The 24,170-nt window shown below is 51.4% G+C and overlaps 11 protein-coding genes across 11 annotated transcripts; 7 read left to right on the top strand and 4 right to left on the bottom strand.

Annotated features, from left to right (window-relative positions):
- Window positions 1-2,279: 2,279 nt before the first annotated feature.
- STEHIDRAFT_120442 (uncharacterized protein) lies at window positions 2,280-4,670 on the bottom strand. Its single transcript, XM_007302821.1, has 4 exons — window positions 4,022-4,670; window positions 3,838-3,924; window positions 3,485-3,767; window positions 2,280-3,412 (listed from the first exon to the last, which is right to left on the bottom strand). Exons 1-4 carry the CDS (start codon window positions 4,548-4,550, stop codon window positions 2,890-2,892), a joined length of 1,422 nt encoding a protein of 473 aa, XP_007302883.1. The 5' UTR covers window positions 4,551-4,670; the 3' UTR covers window positions 2,280-2,889.
- Window positions 4,671-5,378: 708 nt separating this feature from the next.
- Window positions 5,379-6,077, top strand: STEHIDRAFT_95253 (uncharacterized protein; the record flags this gene model as incomplete). The annotated part of the gene is made up of 2 exons (XM_007302822.1): window positions 5,379-5,570; window positions 5,682-6,077. 2 exons carry the CDS (start codon window positions 5,379-5,381, stop codon window positions 5,862-5,864), a joined length of 375 nt encoding a protein of 124 aa, XP_007302884.1. The 3' UTR covers window positions 5,865-6,077.
- Window positions 6,078-6,115: 38 nt separating this feature from the next.
- STEHIDRAFT_95254 (uncharacterized protein) lies at window positions 6,116-7,733 on the bottom strand (the record flags this gene model as incomplete). The annotated part of the gene is made up of 6 exons (XM_007302823.1): window positions 6,116-6,342; window positions 6,404-6,479; window positions 6,541-6,699; window positions 6,758-7,092; window positions 7,158-7,303; window positions 7,368-7,733. 6 exons carry the CDS (start codon window positions 7,731-7,733, stop codon window positions 6,279-6,281), a joined length of 1,146 nt encoding a protein of 381 aa, XP_007302885.1. The 3' UTR covers window positions 6,116-6,278.
- A 151-nt stretch (window positions 7,734-7,884) lies between these two features.
- STEHIDRAFT_120445 (uncharacterized protein) lies at window positions 7,885-8,710 on the top strand. Its single transcript, XM_007302824.1, has 5 exons — window positions 7,885-8,145; window positions 8,206-8,224; window positions 8,294-8,344; window positions 8,404-8,464; window positions 8,532-8,710. Exons 1-5 carry the CDS (start codon window positions 7,923-7,925, stop codon window positions 8,577-8,579), a joined length of 402 nt encoding a protein of 133 aa, XP_007302886.1. The 5' UTR covers window positions 7,885-7,922; the 3' UTR covers window positions 8,580-8,710.
- A 1,938-nt stretch (window positions 8,711-10,648) lies between these two features.
- On the top strand, window positions 10,649-11,723 carry STEHIDRAFT_110022 (uncharacterized protein; the record flags this gene model as incomplete). The annotated part of the gene is made up of 5 exons (XM_007302825.1): window positions 10,649-10,667; window positions 10,821-10,965; window positions 11,068-11,247; window positions 11,285-11,367; window positions 11,407-11,723. The coding sequence occupies 5 exons, from the start codon at window positions 10,649-10,651 to the stop codon at window positions 11,721-11,723; spliced, it is 744 nt and encodes a 247-aa protein (XP_007302887.1).
- Window positions 11,724-13,139: 1,416 nt separating this feature from the next.
- Window positions 13,140-14,681, top strand: STEHIDRAFT_95263 (S-adenosyl-L-methionine-dependent methyltransferase). The gene is made up of 7 exons (XM_007302826.1): window positions 13,140-13,258; window positions 13,316-13,428; window positions 13,478-13,601; window positions 13,662-13,750; window positions 13,813-13,929; window positions 13,982-14,265; window positions 14,315-14,681. Exons 2-6 carry the CDS (start codon window positions 13,319-13,321, stop codon window positions 14,247-14,249), a joined length of 708 nt encoding a protein of 235 aa, XP_007302888.1. The 5' UTR covers window positions 13,140-13,258; window positions 13,316-13,318; the 3' UTR covers window positions 14,250-14,265; window positions 14,315-14,681.
- Window positions 14,682-14,927: 246 nt separating this feature from the next.
- Window positions 14,928-16,103, top strand: STEHIDRAFT_77075 (S-adenosyl-L-methionine-dependent methyltransferase). Its single transcript, XM_007302387.1, has 6 exons — window positions 14,928-15,053; window positions 15,134-15,141; window positions 15,222-15,337; window positions 15,393-15,481; window positions 15,543-15,662; window positions 15,718-16,103. The coding sequence occupies exons 1-6, from the start codon at window positions 14,965-14,967 to the stop codon at window positions 16,001-16,003; spliced, it is 708 nt and encodes a 235-aa protein (XP_007302449.1). The 5' UTR covers window positions 14,928-14,964; the 3' UTR covers window positions 16,004-16,103.
- Window positions 16,104-16,287: 184 nt separating this feature from the next.
- On the top strand, window positions 16,288-18,980 carry STEHIDRAFT_167559 (uncharacterized protein; the record flags this gene model as incomplete). Its single annotated transcript, XM_007302827.1, has 3 exons — window positions 16,288-18,695; window positions 18,752-18,851; window positions 18,907-18,980. One exon carries the CDS (start codon window positions 16,288-16,290, stop codon window positions 18,685-18,687), a length of 2,400 nt encoding a protein of 799 aa, XP_007302889.1. The 3' UTR covers window positions 18,688-18,695; window positions 18,752-18,851; window positions 18,907-18,980.
- A 542-nt stretch (window positions 18,981-19,522) lies between these two features.
- On the bottom strand, window positions 19,523-20,196 carry STEHIDRAFT_44262 (S-adenosyl-L-methionine-dependent methyltransferase; the record flags this gene model as incomplete). The annotated part of the gene is made up of 3 exons (XM_007302216.1): window positions 19,523-19,621; window positions 19,696-19,886; window positions 19,944-20,196. Coding segments are annotated over 3 exons (543 nt in total), but the record flags the coding sequence as incomplete, so codon positions are not given.
- A 539-nt stretch (window positions 20,197-20,735) lies between these two features.
- On the bottom strand, window positions 20,736-22,957 carry STEHIDRAFT_146295 (thyroid receptor-interacting protein 13; the record flags this gene model as incomplete). The annotated part of the gene is made up of 9 exons (XM_007302828.1): window positions 20,736-21,212; window positions 21,287-21,421; window positions 21,569-21,693; window positions 21,761-21,851; window positions 21,914-21,984; window positions 22,053-22,198; window positions 22,258-22,369; window positions 22,419-22,853; window positions 22,909-22,957. 9 exons carry the CDS (start codon window positions 22,955-22,957, stop codon window positions 20,898-20,900), a joined length of 1,479 nt encoding a protein of 492 aa, XP_007302890.1. The 3' UTR covers window positions 20,736-20,897.
- Window positions 22,958-23,349: 392 nt separating this feature from the next.
- Window positions 23,350-24,103, top strand: STEHIDRAFT_77080 (uncharacterized protein). Its single transcript, XM_007302388.1, has 4 exons — window positions 23,350-23,486; window positions 23,552-23,559; window positions 23,626-23,827; window positions 23,892-24,103. Exons 1-4 carry the CDS (start codon window positions 23,418-23,420, stop codon window positions 23,967-23,969), a joined length of 357 nt encoding a protein of 118 aa, XP_007302450.1. The 5' UTR covers window positions 23,350-23,417; the 3' UTR covers window positions 23,970-24,103.
- The last annotated feature ends 67 nt before the right edge of the window (window positions 24,104-24,170 follow it).

The following is a 24,170-nucleotide window of genomic DNA, read 5'->3' on the forward strand; positions in this document are numbered from 1 at the left end:
TGCGTTTGCCGAGGATGTGCCGGTGTTTGAATGAGGGGGGACCCCGGGGAGTCGATGTGCAGTTGTTTCGTTTTTGGATACACAGTTTGAATCAATATCAAGCTCGCGCACGATTGAATGTGCTGTCGGTCCGCGAAGAGCGAACGGGACTGTGATGTGATGGAGCTCAAGGTGGATGCACTTGCCTTTTGTTGACCGCGTACTTATGGAGGTGTTGGACGGGGTTCGGGAGGGAGGAGGGAGGATGGCGTCAGTGGATCGATAAGTTCACCATCAGTTTGAAGTCTCTGCGATACACTCAATATCACGGGAGGTCTGGAGCTCGCCGCTGCAAAGGGGATCACACACTTGCGCCCACCCCCATCCATCTGAAGACCCGACCACTACAGGTGTACTTACGCCACAAGTTACAGCAACTCACTGGGTAGCAGTGACTCCACCTCAATCGCCTATTTGCCTCAGACGATCCCAAGCCCATCTCGACATACGCATCTTCTCAATCTACATATGTTCTTCTGCCATCCATAAAGCCTCCTTTCCGAGATCAGATCAGCCTCGCGCGATTGACTCTCGAAGCTCGAAGCACCCACCCAAGACTCTCGAAGTCCCGTCTAATCAACCAACATTATCGCATTTCAAAGCATGCTCAAGTAGGTCACCGTGGAGGACAGATGGCATGGCGTAGCGTGGCGTAGTTCGAAGGCTTCGTGTGCGCCATTTGGTATTCCGCACGTTGACTCGCACTTGATCATGAGCAGACTAAACAATCGCACATGTCTGGATCATGCGTTCACCGATTGGACCGTATTGGATCCGGGACTGCGTTGCGACCCTGCTCGGTGTTACTCGCTGCGCTAGTACTGTCCTCGCCAGATAGGGGCTAGCAGACATCATCATACGGTTGGTCGGGTTGGGCCACCCTTTTGCAAAGCTTTAGCTCTGCATGAAGCGGATGAGCATGTGCGGCTCAATTGGTATTACTATATGTCCAACGGATTCATATGGCTCTACGACGTACGTAGCGAGTATCAGCGTGCGTCCTAAGGCTTGCGCCACACGCCACTGGCCTCCCTGCTGTCAGAAATTCGCATGCACGCATATGTACTTCACGACGCTCTTCACGGGTCACAAATCAGACTTCTGTGCGCTTTGAATTCGAACGGAATCCCCGCACGACGTGATGTATGATGCACGTCTAACGCTGCATGCTGCTACCTGAGCCGCCTTCCTGTGCATGACTGTCATTAGACGCATATGGACGCTCCATAGCGCCGCAGTGGTGTCGACGACGATCTCCTTCGGCGGATATCACGCCCCCAGCGTCAGATGGTGCCACCCGACAGTCCCTCGAAGTGTCATGCCATTGCATAGCCTACAGGACAAGTTCTTTACTTACCACGTCAAAGGTATACGTAGGTATGCGTAGAGGTTTCGAATTCCCCGAATGGTACAGTGATACAGTTGGCAGTGACGTATTTCAATTCCATGCTATATTCATGCGCTATGAAAGGATTTGTATTGAGCATTTGACAGGGGAAAGAAAGAGGATAAGGTAGACTGTGGTCAGTGATCACGATGGTACACAGTAGTGCAACATCCCTATATCCGTTTCCCCGCTTTTCAGGCATAATGCATGCTAACTTTACCTGCTAACTACAGTAGTACGTGGCCAAAGTCGTCAAACCATCATCAACGGTTGTATAGGGGTGCATAGAGCTGGCCCTCATAAAATTTTACTCGCCGTAAGAGCTCACAAGACTTAGTCGGTGGTGTTATTGCTCACGTACGTTACGCCGCGCCAGCGCCACACCACTTTGCGACGACAAAAAAAGTGGGGTGCAGGTCGTATCAGGATCCAATCATGGGTTCCACTTGAAAGCTAGCAAGTAGTAACAGCCAGCTGGCAGCCAAAGTCGAGGTACTGATGAAGGTTCTCGTTCAAACCTTCAAGTTGCTAGCATGCTCATGCTCACGATCATTGAACATTCGGGCAAAAGCCCAAACGTTTCAGCATCACGGTACGGTCCTACTACTCTGCGGTGGTCATTCATTCACGAGACCCCCGACGACCTACTGAACCATGAATGAGGGATGAAACCGTACTTGCAACATTGATTCTTCATCATGACGCGGCCGCGACTCGGTCAAATCAGTCGGGTTCGAAACAGATGGAGATGGTAAGTCGCGACGAAACTATTACCGGAACTCGATTGAGGAGAGCTATTAAGATAAGATACCCCAAGCAAAGAGAGTCCAAACAGATGACTAAAGTAAGGTTGGTTGAACGAGCGCGGTGAGCAGATGATCAAGTGAGCAGTGAAGGGGGTGAGAGAGCGAACGAAAAAGCGATAAAGCACCGAGTTGGTGGCAAATGTGCGACACTAGTGACTGCAACGCATCATCCCACCTATCCCGCGGACCACAGCCAAAGTGCATCGGGAATGGACCGTTCGTTAATGAACTCCGTCCGTGCGTAACGCTAACGCTGGCGGAAGAATGGAACGGCGAGTGCGAGGATGAATTGGGAAGGGATGATAATGACGGTGCGAAAAGTCGCAGTGAGAAGGAAAGATCCAGAAGACGGACGGTCCATAAAAGGTGTACTAAGTATAAGCATAAACAAGAGGGCGGCTCATCATCATTAACAAACGAATCCGAAAGTCCAAACGAATAGAAGGTCCATGCGGCGATAATCGCAACGCAGAAAAAAGGACGGGAGAGAGTAAATATACAATGCATGGAAGAGATTCGACTTCAAGACTTCATAACGCTATACCACATTTGCCAGCACGCACCCTCCTAGAACCGCATTCCGACCCCACGAACATCAACGCCCGACCAAAGACCTCGAAGGAGCAAACCAGAACAAATCGACGCCCACAATCACCCTCAGGCGTCCCCTCGGTACTCTCCCACGCCATCCCCGAGAGAAGAAGAAGATCCTCCACGGAAAGGCGAACACTCCCGGGTGCCAACAAGGATCGTCGGGGTCCCCGGCCGGAGTGGGACTTCCGCCATCAACGAAGCTCCAGGCCGAGCACCGAGAGCTTCGTTCACATCGTCCCAAGAACCATTGCGTTCGGCCAAAGGCGAAAGGAAAGCGATAGCTTCTTCGTCAGTGTGCGTGGGCAGCACTTCGTCGTCTTCCAATTCTTCGTCGACCGCTTTGCGAGCGACGTAGGACAGATAAATTAGGATCCCGACGCAGAGGACGATGCCACCGATAGTGGAGTAGTGTGCCAGCGCGCTTTCGTCTTCGGGTTCGACGAACTCGACCTCGCCTGAGCTGCCGTCTGGACGGGGTTTGACGTGGTGGTCGGCAAAGGAGTGGATGGAGGCACCGAGTGATGTGTGGATGATAACCTTGAACAAAGAGATAGCCGTACATGAAATGTACGTCCGCAGAGTCAACCTGAAGAACAAAGGAGTAAGATCACGAGTAAGCTAAACCATGTACCATACGCGTATACCAGGAATGACGTACGTCGGAGAAGCGCCCAAAAGGCAGTTCATGATGTTGTATGGATAGGGGGCAAGGCGGATTAAGAAAAGCAGCTTGGGTCGCTTCTCGATAGCGCGCACGACGCGCTTTACGGATGTGGCGCAAGAGAGCCAACTTGAGATTGTGTCTCGCAGAAGGTAGCGTGAAAGCAAGAACACAACGATGGCACCGGTTAGGGCAGCCCAGTAGGAGATAACGGCACCAGTCCAAGCGCCGTAGGTGTAACCCGAAAGGCCAATGAGTGTAGAATAGAGTGGTAGTGGAGCTGAAGAGACAGGAAATGTGTTCATGTCAGTCCTCCGGGGGGTTTTGCAAGTTAAGCTGTGAATACGTACGGAAACAAGTCAAGAAGATAAGGATGAATAAAACACAATAACCGAAGGATTCATCTTCCTTGAGCCATTTAGATAAGTCGTCCAGCCCTATGATACGTCGCCACATGTGCATCAGCATCTGAAAGCGGTGACTGCAGACTCTGATGGCCAGCAGAAGAAATGTATATGGTTGGGATGTACGCACCTCGGAAGACCTCTTCCTTCCAGAAAGCAATAGCCAAAAGAAATCCGAGAGATGTGCAGAGATACAGGATTAGAGGAAGCCAGGGCCTGAGTAACGAGTGTAGGCGCAATCGACGTGCGTGCGGGTGATTGCAATGAAGCGAGGGATGAGGCGAAGCGAACATGTTTGCCGAGTCTGGTGCTGAGAGACGCATTGCTGGTCTGCACGCAGGAGAATTGCGACGAGAAGATGATGGACGAGATGAAGACGGTTGGGAGAATGTCTGAGAGGGACTAGCGGATGATAGAGAGTCGAGTCGATTTGATCGTGAGCCAGAAAACTGATCATGGTTTGTCTCTCCGAGTCTTTGCTTCTCGCTGCTGCTCTGCTCGAAGTGGACATAGCGGAAGGGCGATTGTGAGTGCTGGTGTGGCGCTGGAGATGTTGAGACGGGACGCGCGGGTGCAGCTTGAGCAATGAGACGTGATGGACGACCTCTCGACGGTGGGAGATGTGGGGGAGCATCGGAATTATGTGTTGGAGGATTCATGGCAAAGTGAGGAGGGAATGTATGAAATGGCAAACCGGAAGCCAGTCAAACGAATTAGGATGAGATAAGTGAGCGAAATGTCGGTGCAGCGACAGCGTAAGAAGTCGCTATCGAAAGAAAGGGCGGGGGATCGCTGTGGAGGGGGAGCTCGAGGGGGAGAAGGAGAAAGAGGAGGGAGAGGACGGGAGGTATAGAAGAGAAAGTAGAATTTGAGATAGTTGACGTGCCAGCACTCGCGAATTGGGAGCCGAAAAGGCACTCCGCATCGCAGCTGGCTATCTTTCCCACGCCTCCTCCACGTTCCCCACAACTTATCTTGTCCTCCAGCTCGACGAGCCACCAACGTTCTCAATGTGAAGTCAGTCAGAGGAGGTCAATTCCGACAATCAGCTCTTGGTGCAACCAACTATTCTAGACACAGCACACAGGCTGAACCTCTTGTGCAGCGCTTGTCCAGGTTATCTGCCAGTTCGCCAACTCGCCCTTTACGTCATGACGTATCTACCTTTAACGGCTCGGACCCGCAGCCTGAGTGGGGAAGCCCTTCAAATATTTTCCTGCGATTGGTGTGGCCCTCGAGAGGAACAGCAGATGAATGCATTCCACAAAGTCTCGTGCCTAAAGTCATCAGGGGTACTAACGTACCAGCCATAATGCACGAGCTCTGACCCTCCAACGATATCAGCTTCGGAGGACCTGTAGCAAGGGGCATGAGATATGTCAAGGGACCCGCCACCGCCACCGATATGCTCGGAAACGGTCCGGCAGCGGACTGTCAATCGCGCCTAGACTTTGCCACATCCTGCAACTTGACAAGGAACATAGACCATGTTCAGCTCTCTTCCGCAGAGCCTCCGCTCCAGGCTAACATCTGCCACAATCACGTCGAGGAGGACTTTCAGAAATTCATCAACTCGATACAGCCAGCCACCACAACAGCATACTTCACATGCTCAGTTTTACTCTGACCTCCTCCCGGGTATGATTCCCGTCGCTCTGCTGGGTAGCGCAGTATACATGGTTCGTTCTCCTATTCTCTCGAACGCAGTCCTGTGATCAAACAAGAAAAAAACTACGGAAAAATAAAATTCAAAAATCATATGGTTGCTCATGCATTTGCTTCCGCCGCAGGGCCTGCAACTTCTTCAGTCACGCCTGTCCCACGAAAAGTATCTCGACGAGGCGCTCGTGCGCATTGACGAGCTCGAAGCCGAGCTTGCCACCCTGCGCACAGCCCGTAGTACTCCAGGAAGCATCGTCGCTGATCCTTCTCCGGCGCCAACATCGAACGGGTGGTTTGGGAGGTTTTGGTGAAGAAGACTCATCAGGCAGGGTGGCGTGTCCGATTCACTTGAGTTGCCGGAGAGATTCTCATGTCTCCAGATGGGATGGCTTGGCTCGACGAAAGGACACGGTTGTTTCTCCGGACGGTAGTACACGACTCAAGCAACGCATGTTGATGTTTGTTCGCCGGCAGCACTTCGTGATGCTTTCTATAGTGTATTAGCCTCCCAATGGGGACTTTCAGGCCTTCTTTTCACTCGGCGGCGGAACGTGTTGTACACCGGGTATCCAGATTCGAAAGAAGAGCATAGGGTAAGTAAGACGAAATAACAGAATCCTAAGATGGAGAGATCAAGCGCCAATGGAGAATGGGGACAGGAACAGGAACGAGAAGAGGAAGAGTCTAAGGGGAAGAACGCCGAGCAAGAAGTCAGATCTATCAACTCAGAAGCTCGACATCTTGGATTTGACAAGAACGTTATGGTGTCGATCATAGAGCTTCGCGGAGCTGTGAATCCGGTGAGTCAGTCTACACGCGGGACATGGAAGTGTTCATAGCGAGAACCAACCTGAGTGCCGCCGATGCCAGACCGGTGATGGCCTTAACGGAGTCACTGCCCCGCTTGATCTTGAACACATCGTATGCTGAGCGAATAGGTCATATGTCAGCACACAAGATTGAGGAAGGGAGATACAGGCAGCTTACAGACGAATATGAGATCCATCAACAGCTTCCATCGCTGGACCTGCAGCCAGTAATCCTGCCGTCTAAGTAGCTGCAATTCCTGCTCGTCTATCTTGGAATTGCGAGGAGTCGATTTGGCCGTAGCGCCCGTGACAGATTCAGTATACGCCCTATTCTCCACTGAAACTCGGTAGTAAGTCGCACAGAGGAGATTGTAAACCAAGGAAAGAGGGCATACCTTCACGTTGCGAGTTGACGATCATGCCTCGTTCGACTTGGTTCTCCACGAGATTCACCAGGGTACTCGTAAACCAGCACCAGTTGGCGAAGTTGCCAGCTCGCTCGCCTGTGCGCTTCCCGATAAGACCAAGCTTGGACAAGGTCGCAGTATCATCAGCAAAGCCGTTCATCAGCTCCAGCAGAACAGGGGGTGGCGCATGTAGAAATGTGTGAAGCAGAGGCTTTCCACTTGGCTTCGACATCTGTCTGCCATCACGAGGAGATATTGGGGCTGACGTCTCGGCCAATATTGAGGTCAGAGGAGTCAACCAGTTGAACATGATGAGGCATTTCCTGCAAAGCTCAGCTCAGCTCAGGACAGAATAAAAGACACTGACCACGAGCCTGAAGAGACAGACCTCGTCAGGGAGAGCCCGGCAGCAGTTGACTCCAGTCTCCTAACAGCCTCGGCCGCCCATGAAGAACCTGGAGCCTTCAAGGAAGAGCGTCGGGCCAAAGAATAATGGAAGACCAAGTACACGCGAATGGCGTACTGGATCAGTTTCTATTGTCGTCTCTTCATCAGTACTGAAGGATGATCTAGCACACAAAGTACCAATATATCTCACGAAGGCTTTGTCCCTGCCATTACTCGTCAAGACCATTTCCCGCCAGACATCCTCTCTCCGTACACGCTGCTTAGCCTTGGCCAAGGGAGAATTGTCTGAGTCATCAATCTCCTCTTCCAAGTCGACCGGTCTCTCTTCAAGTTCCTCCTTGCTCGTGAATACTTCAGAGTGGAATACCGTCGCATTTGGTGCCACAATAGAGGTTCGGGGTGTTCGTGGTGGGTGGGGAGACAATGGGTTTATTTGGAAGCCACCAGTGGACGATGACTCGAACGGCAGGTGGCTGTAGTATGGTCCATCCACCTCCGAAGAGGAAGACGATGGTGCACCTTGCGAGTATGACTGAGGAAATGAGACTGACGACATGGTGAACGTTATGTATGTACGCCGCCTGCAAGTTGTGGACAGGATCAAGCACGGACGAGAAGCGACGGTGGGTGGCGCTCACGTGGCTAGCGCGTCTTGAACAAACAAGATGCCAAACGAGTGCGGTGGCGACGACAACCGCGATGGCAGTCAACTCTCTCCTATTCCTCTTCACCACCACTTACTACAATGTCTAGCGGACTCCTTGCTGGAATGCGTTCACCCACTACCCCTCGCTCTGAATCGGCCCCTTCTCCACGGCCGAAGTTTGATTCAGAGCTGCTGAAGACTTATGTCAAGACATTGCTCTCCATGACTTTGCAGGGCGCGACCTGGCCAGAACCTCGAGAACGGGACAAGGTTCGGGCGTGGATGAAAGAGATAGGTGAGCGTGTTAAGGAGAGGATGATTGGTGCGTCTCTTTTTCATGTCCGTTGACTTCGTGTTCATGAATCGGCCTTTTTTCTTGCAGAGATCGAGCCTCGGGGCTTGTAAGTTTCTCGTTGAGTCTAGCTTGGATTTGTGTGGTGTCTGATTCACATCGATCTTCATCCATCCAGCAAGTATATCGTGCTAACACAAATCAACGAGAACTTGGGACAAGGTGGACGGTACGTTAATATTCACATGATACCATTACCCCTGTCTGATCATCCTGCTTGATCCACAGTGCGGACATGATATGCCATTGGGAAGATTCAGATACTGTTGTACAAGAGGTCCTCGTGAACGTACGTACATCCCCTTTTTGATCTTGCAATCTCAGTTCATCCGAGCTATCTGGTCTTTTTTTTTCAGGATTCCCTCATATGTATCTGCATTGCTTTCGCCGTCCGGACTGTGTAACATGTATCCCTCGCAAGGCTGACACACTATACCCGGTATTCATCACGCTATAATTCGCCCCGACTATACCCAACTCGACCTACATGCGATTCTAGTTGTTCGTCGATTAATGTCATTTGAACGCCCTCAAGGACCTATATGGATTTATTTCCACAGCCCGAGACTAACCTGATAAACGCGTCTCCTCAATCTCCGTGCAGCGCTTATGGCCCGGGTTCCATGGCTGGCTGATGACTCCAAATCTTGTCTATGTTCTCAATGTTCTCATGCAGCCTGCACTGGCCGCGGCCTTCCCCAATGAGAAAAGGCGGGGCTTCTCCTTCTGACTGGGTTCGCTCTTCTGCCGCCGGTGGAACAGATGTTCTGTTCAGATCCCACATCCCTCGGTCACGAGAGCCTTCTCCACTTTGTCACGAAACACGTCCCGTCCAATCCTCGCCAATCTCAGTCTAGACGCGTCTTTTCACTGACTTGCAAGTCCGCGCGCTCCGAGCTAGGTTCATCTACGCAGAGCGGAATGCAAGGCATGATGCATTATCTTCAGCTCCTCCCCTCGCGGACCATCCATATCGTCCTCATCGGAAAATCCAATCAGAGACTTGAGGGCGTTTCATGTAACTGGTATGGTATACGCGACTCTCAAGCCTCGACACGTAAAGCTCGCTACTCTACTAACTTTAGCTCATGCGACGTCTCATCAGAACTTCCATCTGTTCCGCTTTGGGTAAACCCTGTTCATTGGACCACCGTCGCTGCCGTGCGATCCCGAGGATGATGAAGGTTTCGAGCCATCCAATTCTATCCAAGAATGACAGTAACTTCAGCAGAGAGCGACACCGTCGTACCGGTTCTTCACAAAACTGATCCACCTCAGCTATACTTTCCCGAGGAGACTATGTGATATACGGAGCCGAATAATCTGCGCGTTGTGTCTATACCTCTTTTTGTGGTAGTCGGAGCCTGATGGCGGCAGATAGCATCCCAGTCCAAGCGCATCGTACGTACATCCCCCTAAAAACTGCTGTGAACAAAGCGCCTGGACTGACATACGATGGGCAAAAGGATCATGAGTGATTGCACGCCCTGAATGCTCAGCGATCTCGTTCACAGAGCCCCATCCGAGGTTTTGCACAGTGGTGTGGCTCGACGCGCAAAGCTGATGACGGTGGTCAATTCATTCTGTGAATATACACTCCAAGTACTGCTATGTTTAAACGAGGGCTTCTCTCTGCGAGACATGTCATCGAAAACGTTTCGCGACGATCAGGGTTGTTGTCTTCTGGAAGGGAAGTTTGAATGGATAGGAATCTGGACGGACGTCCGGCATTCAACAGGTATTGACGAGACCCATGACACCCTTGCTGAGGACGAACCGGAGATGAGCAGTCGAGGAGGAATGCTGCGTCCGAATGAAGCAGGCGTAGTATAACCTCTACCGAGCTAACCGTTTTCGGTCGACGGTCTTCTCATGGCGTCGTGGCGTTATCCGTCCGCTACATGCTCATCGACGCGGCATTCCGTATGGCATGATGAAGAGAGCCCTCTGCGCCTGTGATGTACAGAAAAGGATATAAAAAAAGTGTACCATGTCCATTCCATCTTGTTGGTGCATCATGACCGCGGGCGATGGATGATTGGCTCCGAGCCGGGCCTAGCCAACAGATTTCGTCCATCTTCCACAGAAAACAAGGAACAAGATGGCCTACATGATGTAGCGGTCAAAGATGTCAGTTAGGCCTACAGGCCAGTGCCAGAGCAGTGCTAGTATTCCATCGCTCGCCTGGGGCACATGCGTCGAGATCGATTGTGGAGTTATGTGGGCGAAAACTCGGACAGACCGCGATGCATAAAAATAAGCTCGCGCCCCCTACATCATCGACAAGGGTATTCACTGTATAGGTGCATTGTATGTTTAAGGCCTTCGAGACAAGTTATGACTCTAGCCGAACCATAAAGCACGATACCCTCTCGGCCGACCGCTGTGTATTCCTCCGCATCATCATCCTTGTGAAAATGCGCTTCCAAGCCGAGTGGCCCACTTCCACACAAACATCAGACGAGAGTTCGTAATGTCCTCCTGGATGAACAGTGTGTCGAAATCATCAGCAATCTGTTGATCAACCCAATTATTGGTACTCCACCGTACTTGACTGCTTATGGTGAGGGACTAAGCACCCTGTGAACAAGAACGGACCACACCTTGTTTCGCCAGGGCCTCCTGCTGTGATACTCTCTGTGTAGCACATTCAACGGATGTTTCCGTGCGTCGTTACCAGACGTTCGAGATACAGATGCCTAAAGCATGTCGAGACAGCGGCGGGGTTGCAAGCCTACGGATTGTTATCCCATTGATGCCGTACTTTGCCTCGGACCTATTCGGAGGCAGGTAAGTAAGGCCAAGAAACGCGCTCATGGTTGGGATAAACGTGATGCTAGATAGATAGAGGCCTATGCCTCTGCAGGGGCGCCCTAAACGTCAGTATCATAGCAAGTGGATGGCGAACTACCACCCACCACCGAGACCGTTCAAGCTGCTTTCGACGCGTTGTTTTAAGCCTAAGGCTCAAAGCGTTACCGTGACGTCGGACGCAGAGATTCTATACGGTATAGAAATCTCTGCGTCCCTTTGTCCGCTTGTCCTATGTTTGCTGGAGCGACCATCGGAGAGGTTGGCTCCCCTGAGTAAACTGTATTCACGGTCCAAGGTTGAAGCAGGCTCAAACCGTCGGATCCCGGCAAGGGTCCATGAGGGCGAAAGGGTTCTCTGGAGAAGGTCCCGGTGGATCGTGTGAGTAGGACCGTGAACGCTGGTCCTCGGGAATCGTAGGCACGCGCAGTGAACAACGTACTGTACTGATTGTTTGGTATGTGCTCATCGACACCAAGTTCAAGACTAATACAGAGGCTATTGCGAGATACTTGGTTGAGGTGTCGTGCTGGGCTGTTGCCTTGAGGCGTCTTGCACCAACTGAATCCGTCGTTCAGCAAGTCAGTGGTCTGGAGCGCAATACAAGCTTTAGGAGTCACTTACAACGTCATGAATTACTGAAAGAGAAAGTCAGCTGGATAACATGTAGCAGAGTGCCCCGTTATAGAAATATAGCGAACTGGAAGAAGTCGAACATCCGCGGGGTGGCCGGATAGGGTACGGTCACTCTACTCAGTAACATTTGGGGAATTAAAGCAAAGAGGTCAAGATGCGCGTGATCACCTTCACCGTTCGCTTGCCAGGGAGACTTTGTTCTAGACGTAGGCAAACTCTACAAGGGCTCAGGAACGAAAACATGATATTTGACATCTGGTGGACGAGACGAGAGCAGACAGGAGGTGTTTTCTCTGTCTGAGAAGAGCTCGGTAAGTGGTGCAGGTCCAAAAATCGACGTGATGAGTTACCTTTTGGGTAAGAGATTGCGTTGCTGGTCCGTAGATTTTATTCCTTCAGATACCCGACCATTCGGCCGCCTGACCTGCTCTGCTCAGTTGCAGTGTCGGACAATAGCGATAAGCCTTCCGTTCGTCAGCAGCGAACTCTGTGAGGCGGAGGATATGGCTAGCTTGTGGCAAGGTTCGCTCTCGTCGAACAAGGGGTATCACAATGGCAACCTGAGCGGCGAGTGTAGTCATCGGCGCCATGGACACGTAGCAGAGATTTCTAGGAGCCAGAGAGTGATGTTCCGCCATCAAGGACTAGCGCAGGGATGACTTTGGTAAGTTTAGGCCTTCCACCTCTCCGATTCGAACGCGAAAGCAGGTCAGCTATCTGTAGCCGAAGTGCAGACGACTGACGGCGCCATGGTCAGCTGGAGAGATAGATGTTTGCAGAACCAAACGTGTTGAGTTTCAACCACCTAGTTTTGGCTGCTGCATGATGCTCGTCCCGACACGTAGATTTGAAGTCGTCTGAGTCTCAGACTGAGGGCAGCTCTGACAGGCGAACCGTGACTACTGCCAGGGCCAAAGAACATGCCAACATAGCCAGATTATACGCGCGACAAAGACAGGTCATTATGGGGGGAATCTTGCGGCTAGCTGACTGGCCTGTTCTGTACCATTATGACTTGGCGAGGTATAAGAACGAAAATGAAGAATTGCTCGAGTGCCATGATCCTGGTCGCGTATAAGTAAGTGGTCCTGTGTAACGTATGGACCATTGAGACAAAACCATGGTCAAACGTAACGCTTGAGCATGCTAACCTCCTATCACCATGGATCAGGGTGTGTCTCGTGCGACCAGTAGCATGCAAGAGAAAAATATTGCCCGCACTCGGATTCGAAGGGGAAACATACGCTCCGAGTCCGTCGCGGTCCGAATGTCGTAAATTGGTAGTCACCGCAGTGATTGCTGCATACCCGTCGCAGTAGAGCCGTCCAGGGCGGACAGCAACGCCACGGTCAACTACGACAAACCAGATGCTGGACGGTGCGCGACTTGGTGATTGTGTTAGCGCGGATGTACACCGACGCTCTGTCCCAGGCTTCCCGATCTACGAACGGCCACGTGAGAGGCCTTTTACTCCCGCGAGCCGATCATGGCCATTCATGGCCTAAGATGACAGTCGTGCCTGCGCGGTCCCGGGTCTCGACTACGGAATCCGTTACTGCGTCGTTGCTCCACTTTTTCTCGCCTTTTCTACTACTCTTCAACTTCAACAACAGCCACGACCAGAACGGCCCACTAGGTGAGTGCTCTTCGGCACAAGGGGAGCTGAAGAGGGAACTGAACTGCTGACTCCCAGAGCATGGATTTGACTTCGTTCGGGCGACTATTCGCTGGGATGGCAAATGACGGCGTTAAAGGTGTCAGACGAGTGATCTCTGACATCCAAAACTCAGGCTGGGAGGAAGCATGGTGCGTACTTTACCTTCTCTGGATGTCTCCTGTACTCATTTGCGGTTAGGACGCGGGACCTCCCTCAGTATGACCCCGCAGAGGTACAGCCTCCGCTACGTGACCTCATTGTCTCTGGTGTCCTCGATTTGCCAAGAAATAGAGGAAAAGCATTAGTGCCAGGATGTGGGAGGGTGCGTGTTTAATATAATTTCGCTTGTATTCTGCCTTGCTGACACGCGACTGGTAAACAGGGCTACGACGCAATACATATAGCCAGCAGTCTTGGCCTGGATACGCTAGGAATCGACATTGCCTCCACCATCATTCTTGCTGCCAATGAGTGCGCTTTCGCACTAATTCATTCATATGTATTTGGGACCTTATTCTTCTCTCCACTCAAAGCCTTCTCTATTCAGCACCAGCTATTCGCGAGCCTGGCAAAGTCAATTTTCAAACACAAGACTTCTTCACCATGACTGTAGGGGACAAGGAGCGTTTCGACCTTATATACGACTACACGTGCGTGTTTTCTCTTTTCACACCTTTGCTTATGATTGAGTGGGTCTATCAGGTTCTTCACGTACATTAACCCCTCGCGAAGATTAGAGTGGGGCCGCCAAATCACTGCATTAACAAAACCTGGAGCGTTCTTGATCACCCTCATGTATCCATTAGGTCTATCACCAGACGAGCCAGGTCCCCCATACTACGTGACACCTGAGCATTATAACGAGCCGCTTGAAGGCTGGACGAGGATTATGGACCAGGTTCCGAGAGTTTCCTCACATGGTCATCTAGGGAGGGAGAGGATTGTAGTATGGCGAAAAAACACGGGCTGATACTCATTTCACATTGGTGAGTCATTGTCCGTTGCGCTTGCCAGTTTAACTTACCATCATCACAGTTCTATCGGGCACGGACGATCTTTCATATATACTACCCGAACATAATTTAGCGACGTCGATAGACATATGGATTGCGACGTGGGCCATTGTCGGGCTTTGGCCTCTCCATATGCATCTTCGGGGAGATTTATCTGGTATTGGGTTGATCATGTACGATATACCCTTTTGCTTCATTCACGGCATCATTTGTACATACAGCTTTGCCGCTGCACATACTTGGGCTTTGGCTTGTGTTCCTCTTCGTATTTTATTTGTGTCCACACATATTGTAGCACGGTGCCAAAATCTACTACATATTGCTTCTTGACTTCCTTAACACGACTTTATCTGGTTGGGCAATGTATGGTTCCTCGGGCCAAGGCAAACTCCTCTATGATGCGTATTCCTGTCAAGCACTTTGCGTCATCGTGTAGTATGTTACATAAGCTGCTGCGAACTTGTGCTAGCGCGACGAATCCTTGAGGCTTCCAGCAACCATTTCGTTTGACTGCGACCTCCCGATTTTTCGAGGGTGAGATGCGTTCGCTTGGCATACGCAAGTCAGATCCCGCTAACACCTTCGATTACACTTGGTTTCATTGTACGCTCGTTTTGTGCGGACTTATATATAGGCATCTCGATCAGATTACGCCCTGAACAATCTATCACAATGAACGGAAGACCATCCAATGCAGAGCAACGATATGCGGTCAAGAAGTTCGTCAAAGAACAAGGGGTGGATGGGTGGGAAGAGGCATGGTGCGTCTCGGCCTACGTGACTTTCAAGAACATATTTTTGTCCTCCGCCAAGTTCCTGAGTTTGACTTGTGGGTTTGTAGGAGGCGTGGTACGTTCACTCCATTTGGAAGAAACTCTGTTTTGTCCTGCTTATCTGGCTTTCTGATATTGCGGCCTCTTTATACGCAGGCATAACTCCTTGGGAGAATTTCGATGGGGCTCAACCTCCTTTGAGAGATCTAATTGTGTCTGCGAGGGTCCCGTTCAAGTCTCCCGGACGGGCTCTCGTACCCGGCTGTGGACGGGTGAGCAGTCCTCTGTCAACTTTCGCGATATTAGGCCAATGAAGGTAGTTTATAGGGCCTTGACGCCATTTACATAGCCTCGAGCTTGGGGGTTGATACCCTCGGGATCGATATTTCGCCAAGCGCTGTGGCGGCCGCGAAAGCGTAAGTATTTATTATTTTCCGTCAAATTGTCCTGCCCTCATGGTAGTTGTATGCAACTCAGACAATTATCGAGGCATCCTCAAGCGATTCGGGACCCGGGCAAGGTGACTTTTGAAGAACTTGACTTTTTCAAGCTTACGGTCCCGGAAGATGAACGCTTTGACATCGTCTACGATTATACGTGAGCCTTTATTATAATCTGCTGTTCAACTCCATACTCAAGATTTTTCTCAAAGATTCTTCTGTGCAATCCCACCGTCTCGACGGAAAGAATGGGGCCAACAGATAACGGCGTTGACCACGCCCGACGCCTATCTGGTGACGCTGCTATATCCACTCAGCGTGACTGCCGAGGATGGAGGACCACCATATCATATGCGCAGGGATCATTACAAGGATGCATTGCCTGGCTGGAAGAGGGCCATTGATGAACAGCCCAAGGCTAGCTCTCCAGGTCACGAAGGAGAGGAGCGATTGATGGTGTGGCGAAAGGTGGGCTTGAACAAGGAATCTGCGGATTGAAAGTTCAGAGCGGAATAGGATTTAGTCTCGATGATTTATACCCTTGTACAATGGCTACGCTTCTATCTGGGTTATATGACGTGGTATTTATTGGAATTGTCTATCTTCCTGACGGCTAGTTGTAGTTCTATGGAGTTGCTAGAAGATCCCGTCAAGTGCCACATCTGGTGCCACTCAAGATCGGGAACTCAGCTCACACGTGACGGACCGTTCCGCGATTTTTTGGTCTCGGACGAGAGCGCGTCGTGAAAGACGACGCCGACGCGGATGAGCGTCTGGTCTCCATGTCCAAACGAGCCATTCGAAATCTCAGGTTCAATAGGCCGCCATCAGCTTCATCCCTATACCCTTCACCTCATCGACATGTCCTACTCCCTTCGACATCGACCGCCACGGTGACCTCAGGCTCTCGCTCTCTGTCGACCTCTCTGTCTCTCAATGACTATATCTCGACTTTCTCATACTCCTCGCCGGAATCTGCTCCCAAAGATAGACTTCTGCTAGCTAAACAGCGAGAGCTTACCGACAGTCTTCGCGTGAAGGATCCTAAACCCTCGCGAGTTTGGGCCTACTACTTAGACCTTATCGACTTTATGGGCCACGAACAACTCCCTAAAGAAATTCACCAAGCCGTTCTTCGGAAATGCATACCCCCCATTGCCGACATTCGTTTTGCCATCTCGAAACCGAACCGCACATGGTATAATTCAACCGCTCCTCACGGCTATGAAAACCGGATGCGAGCCGTCATTCGTAACATCCGTGTGGGGGGCAATGTCCCGGACTTGGAGGACTACAACTTCATCCTGGAGCACTTCGCTGTAGTCGGTCACTATATGGGTGCGAGACAGGTGTTGAGGGAGATGGCATTTTTGGGTGTCGAGCCGAGGACGCGAACGTTTGGACTTGTCTTGCAGGCTTTGGCTCATAGGTTCACCTTTCCGTTCGCGAAGGATGCGAGGTCGTACTTGAGGGACGACGTGACGAGGGTATGCAGGGTGGTCATCAATTCTATGGGCAAGAACAACATCCCGTTTACTTCCGCGAACATGGATCTCGCGTTGCGGATTCTGAAGGAGACGGCGGATGTGGATGGGTTCCAGAGGTTACTGAAGTTTGGGTACGGGATCGACCTATCCTTTCCGGATAGTTCCCCTGCAGATGTGATAGGCGAGCGAGCCGATGCACTTGGTGACCAAAGTTATCAGCCCCTGTCTACCTCGTCTCTCAACTCCATCATCGACTTCTTGGGTTCTTCGGGTTCAATATCGAAGATGGTCACCGCCTTTGAAGTTTTGCTGCAACCCCTTCCACGAGAAAACGATCCTCGTTCCATTTTCGACGAAGATGACGAAGAGGATGTTTTCCCTCCTAGCTCTTCCTCTCAGCAGCCCCATGTGGCCGACGAATCATGGTCATCCAGTTCCAATGTCCAAAGCGAATCCGAACCCATTGCACCCGCCGAGCCACCCACTCCCAAAGGCCCTCAAACTCTACACCCCCCGCACCTCAAAGCTTACAGGCCGATGGATACCGGGACTGTCAGACCTAACATCACGACTTTCAATCTCATCATCCGCCACGCCTCCAAAGCAGGACACGCCACATTCGTTCGACACTACCTTCTTCATGCCGTATACTACGACCACGCCGAGGATAGCCAACTTCGCAAGAAGCTTCGCCTGCTAGCCGGCCGTCCTCCAGAGACTCTCGAGGCGCCACACATGAACATCAATCGAGGAACGCTGCTTGCAGCGTTCCACGAAGCTAACCATGACAAAAATGTGGAGCTTATGCGGTTTATACTGAAGATGACGAGCAGGGTTTTGAAGAGGAAGAAGGCAAAAGTGGCGTTCTATTCGAAGTGGAAGGCTGATTGGGAGAGGCGCGAGCGCATTGCGGCGATGGCGCGCGAAGAGGCCATACTGTCGGATTCTGTACCCGCTGACGAGGGCGGTGTCATGTCTGCCTCTGTAGAATCTTATGTCCAGGACACGGCCTCGACTTCTCCTCCAACCGAGGAGTCACCAGCCGACTCTGTCGTGTCCTCTTCCGACCAAGCTACCCAACCGTCCACTTTCTTCACGCAAGCTTCGGATCCGGCTAGCGACGAGACTCTATCGAGCTCAATATCGGATTCATCTCCTTCCTTGATCAAACGCCTCATCTTCCCTCCCGTTCCTCCTTCCTCCAGCTCATCTTCCGCCGCACCAACGTTGTCACAGGACCCATCCCCACCCCAAGCACCTCTGCAACTACCTCACGATGTCCCTGTTGCTTCTTCCTCGGCCTCCTCGTCCCAACCTTCTACAGTATCGAAAGCCCCACCACCCGAGGCACTCGACGTCGACATCGACGCTCCATTCTACACTCCTCCACCCCATAAACCGTTCTACATGAGCGAACACATCCGCATCCTTCGCCGTGATCTCGCCGAGCTCATGGACCTCGAACAGGTCATCGTCAATGCATTATCCAAGACACTATACAGGGTCAAGGAGAGGTTGGGTAGAAGGGTGTGGGGTGATAGGGACGTGTATCTCTCGGAGGTGCAGAGCAGAGTGAAGGTTGAGAGGGATGAGTGGAGACGGGTGGTTAGGTTTAAAGAGCCTAAAAGGGAGGAAGTAAGAGGGAGGTACACGTTAAGGGCGCCTAGGGGAGGAAATTCATTCCGGGGACGATGACCATGATGGTGAGTTGGCTGAGCTAGCACATCAACTCTGTCGACGTAAGGCTGATTCGGTTCAGGTATATTTATTCGGATCGTGCAATTAGAAGGTGGTGGTGGCTATGGCGGAGGCGTTGTGGCACCATCCTCCGCCGGGCTGCTGGGTTGCTTCATTAGTAGGTTCGTCTCGTGTCGTTGAATTCATATCTTTGATGATCGTTGACTGGCCGTTTAGTGCACGCCAAAATTATTCACACTGTTCTATACATTTTCTGAGATTAATTGCATTTGCATCTGCTCTCATTTCACCAAGTATCTTTTTGCTTTCGTGACCTTCAGCCCACCGGATGCATACGAAACTGAACCACAAGGCATATGGTATGGTATCGCTCGAAGCAAAGGTGATTCCAGTCGATCGCAGAAGAAAGGTGAACCCACATCCATGTATCCGCCCAAGCAAAACCATCAAGACAGAAGAAAGTCCTTGGAATATTATTAACACCTTGTTAGAAAATTCCGCCCCGACGCTTATTCGTCATCAAGTATCCTGCAGCCTATTCTCCCTTCTTTCCCTCCTCCTTCGAACCCATCGCCAAAAATACCTTCAAGGTAAGCCCCAACATCGCCTTCGGAAGATCCTCCGAACCATCTTCCCCCTCCTTCGGCCACATCATCGGCTCCATCGCCGGCCCAATATACCTGAACCCCCCAGCCAGTCCGCTCTTCGCGAAAGTGGTCTCGATGATCTCGCGCGTGAAACCCTGTTTGGCACGTTCGGTGATGATTTTCTTGATCTCGAGGTCGGAGGCTACATCGACAGGGATCGCGGTGGCGTCGGGTTCGGCGGGACAGTTGTCGACGATGATGAGGGTGCCGGTGGGTTTGAGATGGGAGGTGAGGATTTTCGTGCTCTCGAGGATGTCGGGGAAATGATGGTACGCCATGGTACACTGTTGGTGTTATGTTTGTTAGTCGTTGCTCTATAACGACTTAACCGAGCGACAGGGTTCAGCGATGCACTTACCAAGATGACGTCGAACTTCTCGTTCTGGAGCTCTCCTTCGTCGCCCTTGAGCAACTTGTGGATGGCGCGGAGGGTATCAGGCTCGAAGCCCTTCTCGACCGCACGAGCATTGAATATCTCAACCGCGGCCGGGCTTATATCCACCCCGAGGATGGACTTGACGTGCGGAGCGAGCTCGCGGGACACCAGGCCTACAATATTGCAATTTCAACGACGGCCACACAATGACATGGGCGAAGAAAGCGTACCGGTGCCACAGGCGTAGTCGAGCACCTTGGTGCTCTCTTTGTCGAAAGGATAAACCTTCGTGATGGTCTCGGCGAGATTCTTCCCGAATTTCTGGAAGAAAGGGTTGTTGTCGTATTTCTTCGCCTTCTCGGTGTCGTAGTGCTCGGCGTTGGCTTTCGCGAATGTGGCCTGCGCATCGTGCTGGTGCTGGTCACGGTCATGGCCAGAGTCGCCGTGTGGGTGATCATGGGTGTGAGACTGTGGCTGAGACATTGTGGTGAGAGCTTTGAAGCCGAGGTAGTGCTGGGGGTAGCGAGGAATGGATGTGAGGAGGCAGTTAGAGTGGATGAGGATGGTGAGGATGAGACTGGTGAACCGAGGCATGCTTTTATAGGGAAACCGAGGCTGCCGCTTTTATGGCGAGGGACCACTGTCATTGAGTATTGCTAGCGGTCACGGCAACCGTGTTGCGTGGCTTTGCAGTATGAATGCGAAGATGATAGATCATCTTGAACACGCCGCGTTACGTCGGGAGACGACCTTCCCAGTCATCACTCAAAAGTTGGCGCTGTGTCTGGATCGGGATCAGGAGAGTACCGCGCCAGTCATCGGTGAACCGAGGAAGACTGAGGATAGCCTTGTTTAGGAAGCTGACATAAGGTGAGTACCGCTCCGGTCGCGAGAACGTGGCCTCGCCGGTGTGCCAAATGACGGGTCACGGAGCAAGACAACGATATCGGCAATTCCGGTATGCGGTACTTACAAGTGCTGAAGAACGCAACAAGTAATAGACATTACTTGAATGTGCCATTATTTACACGACAAAGACTAATGCTACAAAAACTGCTGTATGCTGGTTGACGAATGATGGAGAAAAAATGCAGAGGAACCATAACGACAAAGAAACTCAGAGCAGAGGATGCAGGCATGCAGCTGCAGCTGGACAAACCATACGACACATCCACACACAACCCTCACTTCTCAAACCTCTTCACCTCCGCCTCCCTATTCTCCACCACCTTTTCCATAGCCCCCAACCACACCTCTACCCTTGTTCCGAGCCCCGCCATCCCCGTAAGGACGATCTGTGCTCCCCTCGACTTGCTCGTCCCGTTGACCCTTTGGGTGGGAGCTGGCGAGGGAGTGGTGGGTGGTGATGTGGCCATGGATTCGGAGACTGAGGAGGAAGCGGCCCGGGATTTTGCGGGGGGGACGTAACTAAGGCCGATGTACCGTGCATGAGCTAGGACGGGAAGACGTCGGAGGGATCGACCAGACATGCCTTGGTCCTGAAGAGAAGGCTACCTGGTCAGCACATCACGCAGAATATGAGTTCCATGGTCTGACGGTGAGGAAGACATACCCTACACTTCTGAGCCAATGTAAGCAAGCGTACGGATACTTGCCTCGCACGTTCTCGTGGCGAGATGGTGGATTGGTTTAGACTGGAATTAGAGGTGTTGACGTAGGAAAGTGCTTGATGAATCGGTGGAACATCCTGTGTCATATCAAATGGAAACAAAAAAGGTATTGGTTAGGACGTTGATTTGTAATGGTGCAAGGCAAAGGTTGAGAGGTGGATATATGCTATATTGGTGTAGCGACAAAGGAAGAAGTATATGAGTCGAAATGAGAAGAAACGCACGACAGGGGCTACTACGCCTTTGTTGATGAGCTCCAGCAGACATGAGCGGAGAATTTCGTATACCGCTTCTCGAGGTGGTAAATCAATATATTGTACGATGTCGGCTCGGTCGACAAAGGCCGTGTCTGCGTGAAGACAAAGAACAATTATTGTGATGAGAACGAAGTATACGTGAAAGTTAGGAGCGCATACCAATGGCTTTGGCAAGATTGCTGGTCGAGACTACGAGAACGTTCTTCTTGTACCGAAGTTTGTCTAATTGGGTGAGGAGAGCATTGACGACCTGAAGCAGAAACAGCGCTTTATGATGCAATGTCCATGCACGTAGACATCGGAGTAGCTTACTCTCAAAGCATCAGATGGTTCTGTTCCAGCCATGGCGCCAGCTCGAGCAGCAGTCAGAGACTCGACTTCATCTACGACAGCGACATACAAACATAACAGTTAGCTTCAAGATGCAATACGTGATGAAAAGACAATAAACCTATGAGCACCGTGACGAAAGTTTCTTCGTCTTCGACGAGATCCATGACACTGCTGAATAGGCCTTGGACAAGCTTTCCGGATTCCGAGAACCAGCGAGAGAAGAGCGAATGGGAGTTGATCTCGAGGAGGCGGGAGTGAGGGTATCTAAGTTAACATGACGTCAGACAAGATCTCCAGCTAGAATAGAGGAGGAAATAGATCACTTATGGGACAGTCGGATAGACAGCTTCTGAGCGAGTGCGCGACAAAGTGACGTCTTGCCTGTTCCCGGTGGGCCGTGTAAGAGTACTACTCGGTTCCAGGTAACAATATTGACTGTACAGAGGTATCAGCATCGAGCCGCGAAGGACAAAATGATACTCACAGTCAACGTCTGCATCACTGAACAAGACGGTAGCATATATGTAGTCCAACAGCCTCGACTTTGTGTCATCCGAAAAGATCAAACTATCCCAAAGCCCGTCCCACATCTTACTCGGCAATTCGCACACCGTGGCCGCCATGACCTCCTCGCCCTCCGCACCACCAGCGTTAGAGTATTCTTCTGGTGTATCATTTTCTGAGTATTGATAAACGTGAATCTGGAGAGCGATTTGCTCGATGGGAAGTGAGGTGGAGGGACAGGGAGATTCACAGGCGATGATGCGGTCAACGGAAGAGGAGAGGACGGAGTTGTCTTGCCAGCCTTCGAGAGTGGTGGGAAATGTGAGAGTTGAGTAGGACGACGTGATGTAAGTGTTGGCTGCGTTTCGGATGGTGTCGAAGCGGGTGACCACGTCGGGCTTGAGCCGGACCTCGACTGACAAAGGATGGTCAACGAAAAAGGGGTGGCATTATTCCAACGCGATACTCACTATGAAGGGGCCAAATGGCGTCAATGTTGCGGTCGTCTTCGCCGTCCATAGCGGTATCGTAGGTCAGTTGAGAGAGCAGAGCGTGGTGGCGAGGAGACGCGTCCCGAAATTACAGAACGCGTCAACAACGCGCTGCACCACGTGCTCGTGTCGCCAACAACGCCATTTCCTTGAACCTGTACGGACACCAAACGGACACACTGTTTTCACTGATTTCTCTGAGTGCTCGGAACTACTGTCATCTGGATGTACTACTTAGCGAATTATCGACATGGGTATTGAGAAATGCAGAACCCTAACCTTGAATTCGTTGCGCCATCCGCTGTGGCACGCCGCCATGCAGTACTTATGCACACTGGCTGGATCTAGTGACTTGTCTTACTATCATCACTACCATGGCCGCTACCAGTGATTGCGTCGACTGTGCACCCACTTCGAATCCTTTTGTTTCTTCGGAATCAAGCTCAGTTCCAACAACCTCTGACCAGTCCACGAAGCCTCACGACCCAATGGACCCGACAACATTTGTACCCCCTGGGCCCAGTGCTCCTGCTATCACGATCGAATTCTGTGATAGGGTGCGCTCATGCCTGGTTATCGTGGTTATGCAGAAAGCTTAAATTTCTCCTTTGTTCTTTTCCAGTGCCGCTGGTAAGCTTCGTTAGCCCCTAAACTCAGAGCCAGCATCTCGATTTGCTCAATATGCAATTGCCTCAGGCTGCACAGAGCCCAATGGGTTGCGACGGAGCTGTTCTTGACCTTCCCGTCTCCTGCTATCAAAAGCATCACTACCATCCCGCTCAACACGGATGAGACCGCTGGCCGATTTCGTGTTTGGCTAACGGTGGAAAGAGAGGCGCAACCGGTCCTGGTCTGGGATAGGAAGGTCGAAGGCGGATTCCCAGAGTTGAAGGTGCTTGTACGTGTCTGATTTTCAAGTTATACGTATAAGTATGTCGCTGATTGAGATGGGCTTTGTGCAGAAACAACGGATCCGGGACAAGATACAGCCTGGCAAGTCTCTTGGCCATTCGGACAAACACACGCAGGTAGCGGCATAGACCACACCTTGTAGAGAATTCCGTAGTTGTAGTATCGGCTGCCATGTCTGCATGCCTGTATTATTCGCAGCAATACTGTTTCTTTCTATTCTGCTTGTATGTGGACCTATATGGACCAATAAAATGGAAATGGCAAACTGACGAGTGGCGTGAAGACATGTGATCGGCCGTAGCCGAGCTGTGGGGAAGACTTTCAGCGCC

This window comes from Stereum hirsutum (assembly GCF_000264905.1).
Source record: "Stereum hirsutum FP-91666 SS1 unplaced genomic scaffold STEHIscaffold_5, whole genome shotgun sequence".
Lineage (NCBI taxonomy): Eukaryota > Fungi > Basidiomycota > Agaricomycetes > Russulales > Stereaceae > Stereum > Stereum hirsutum.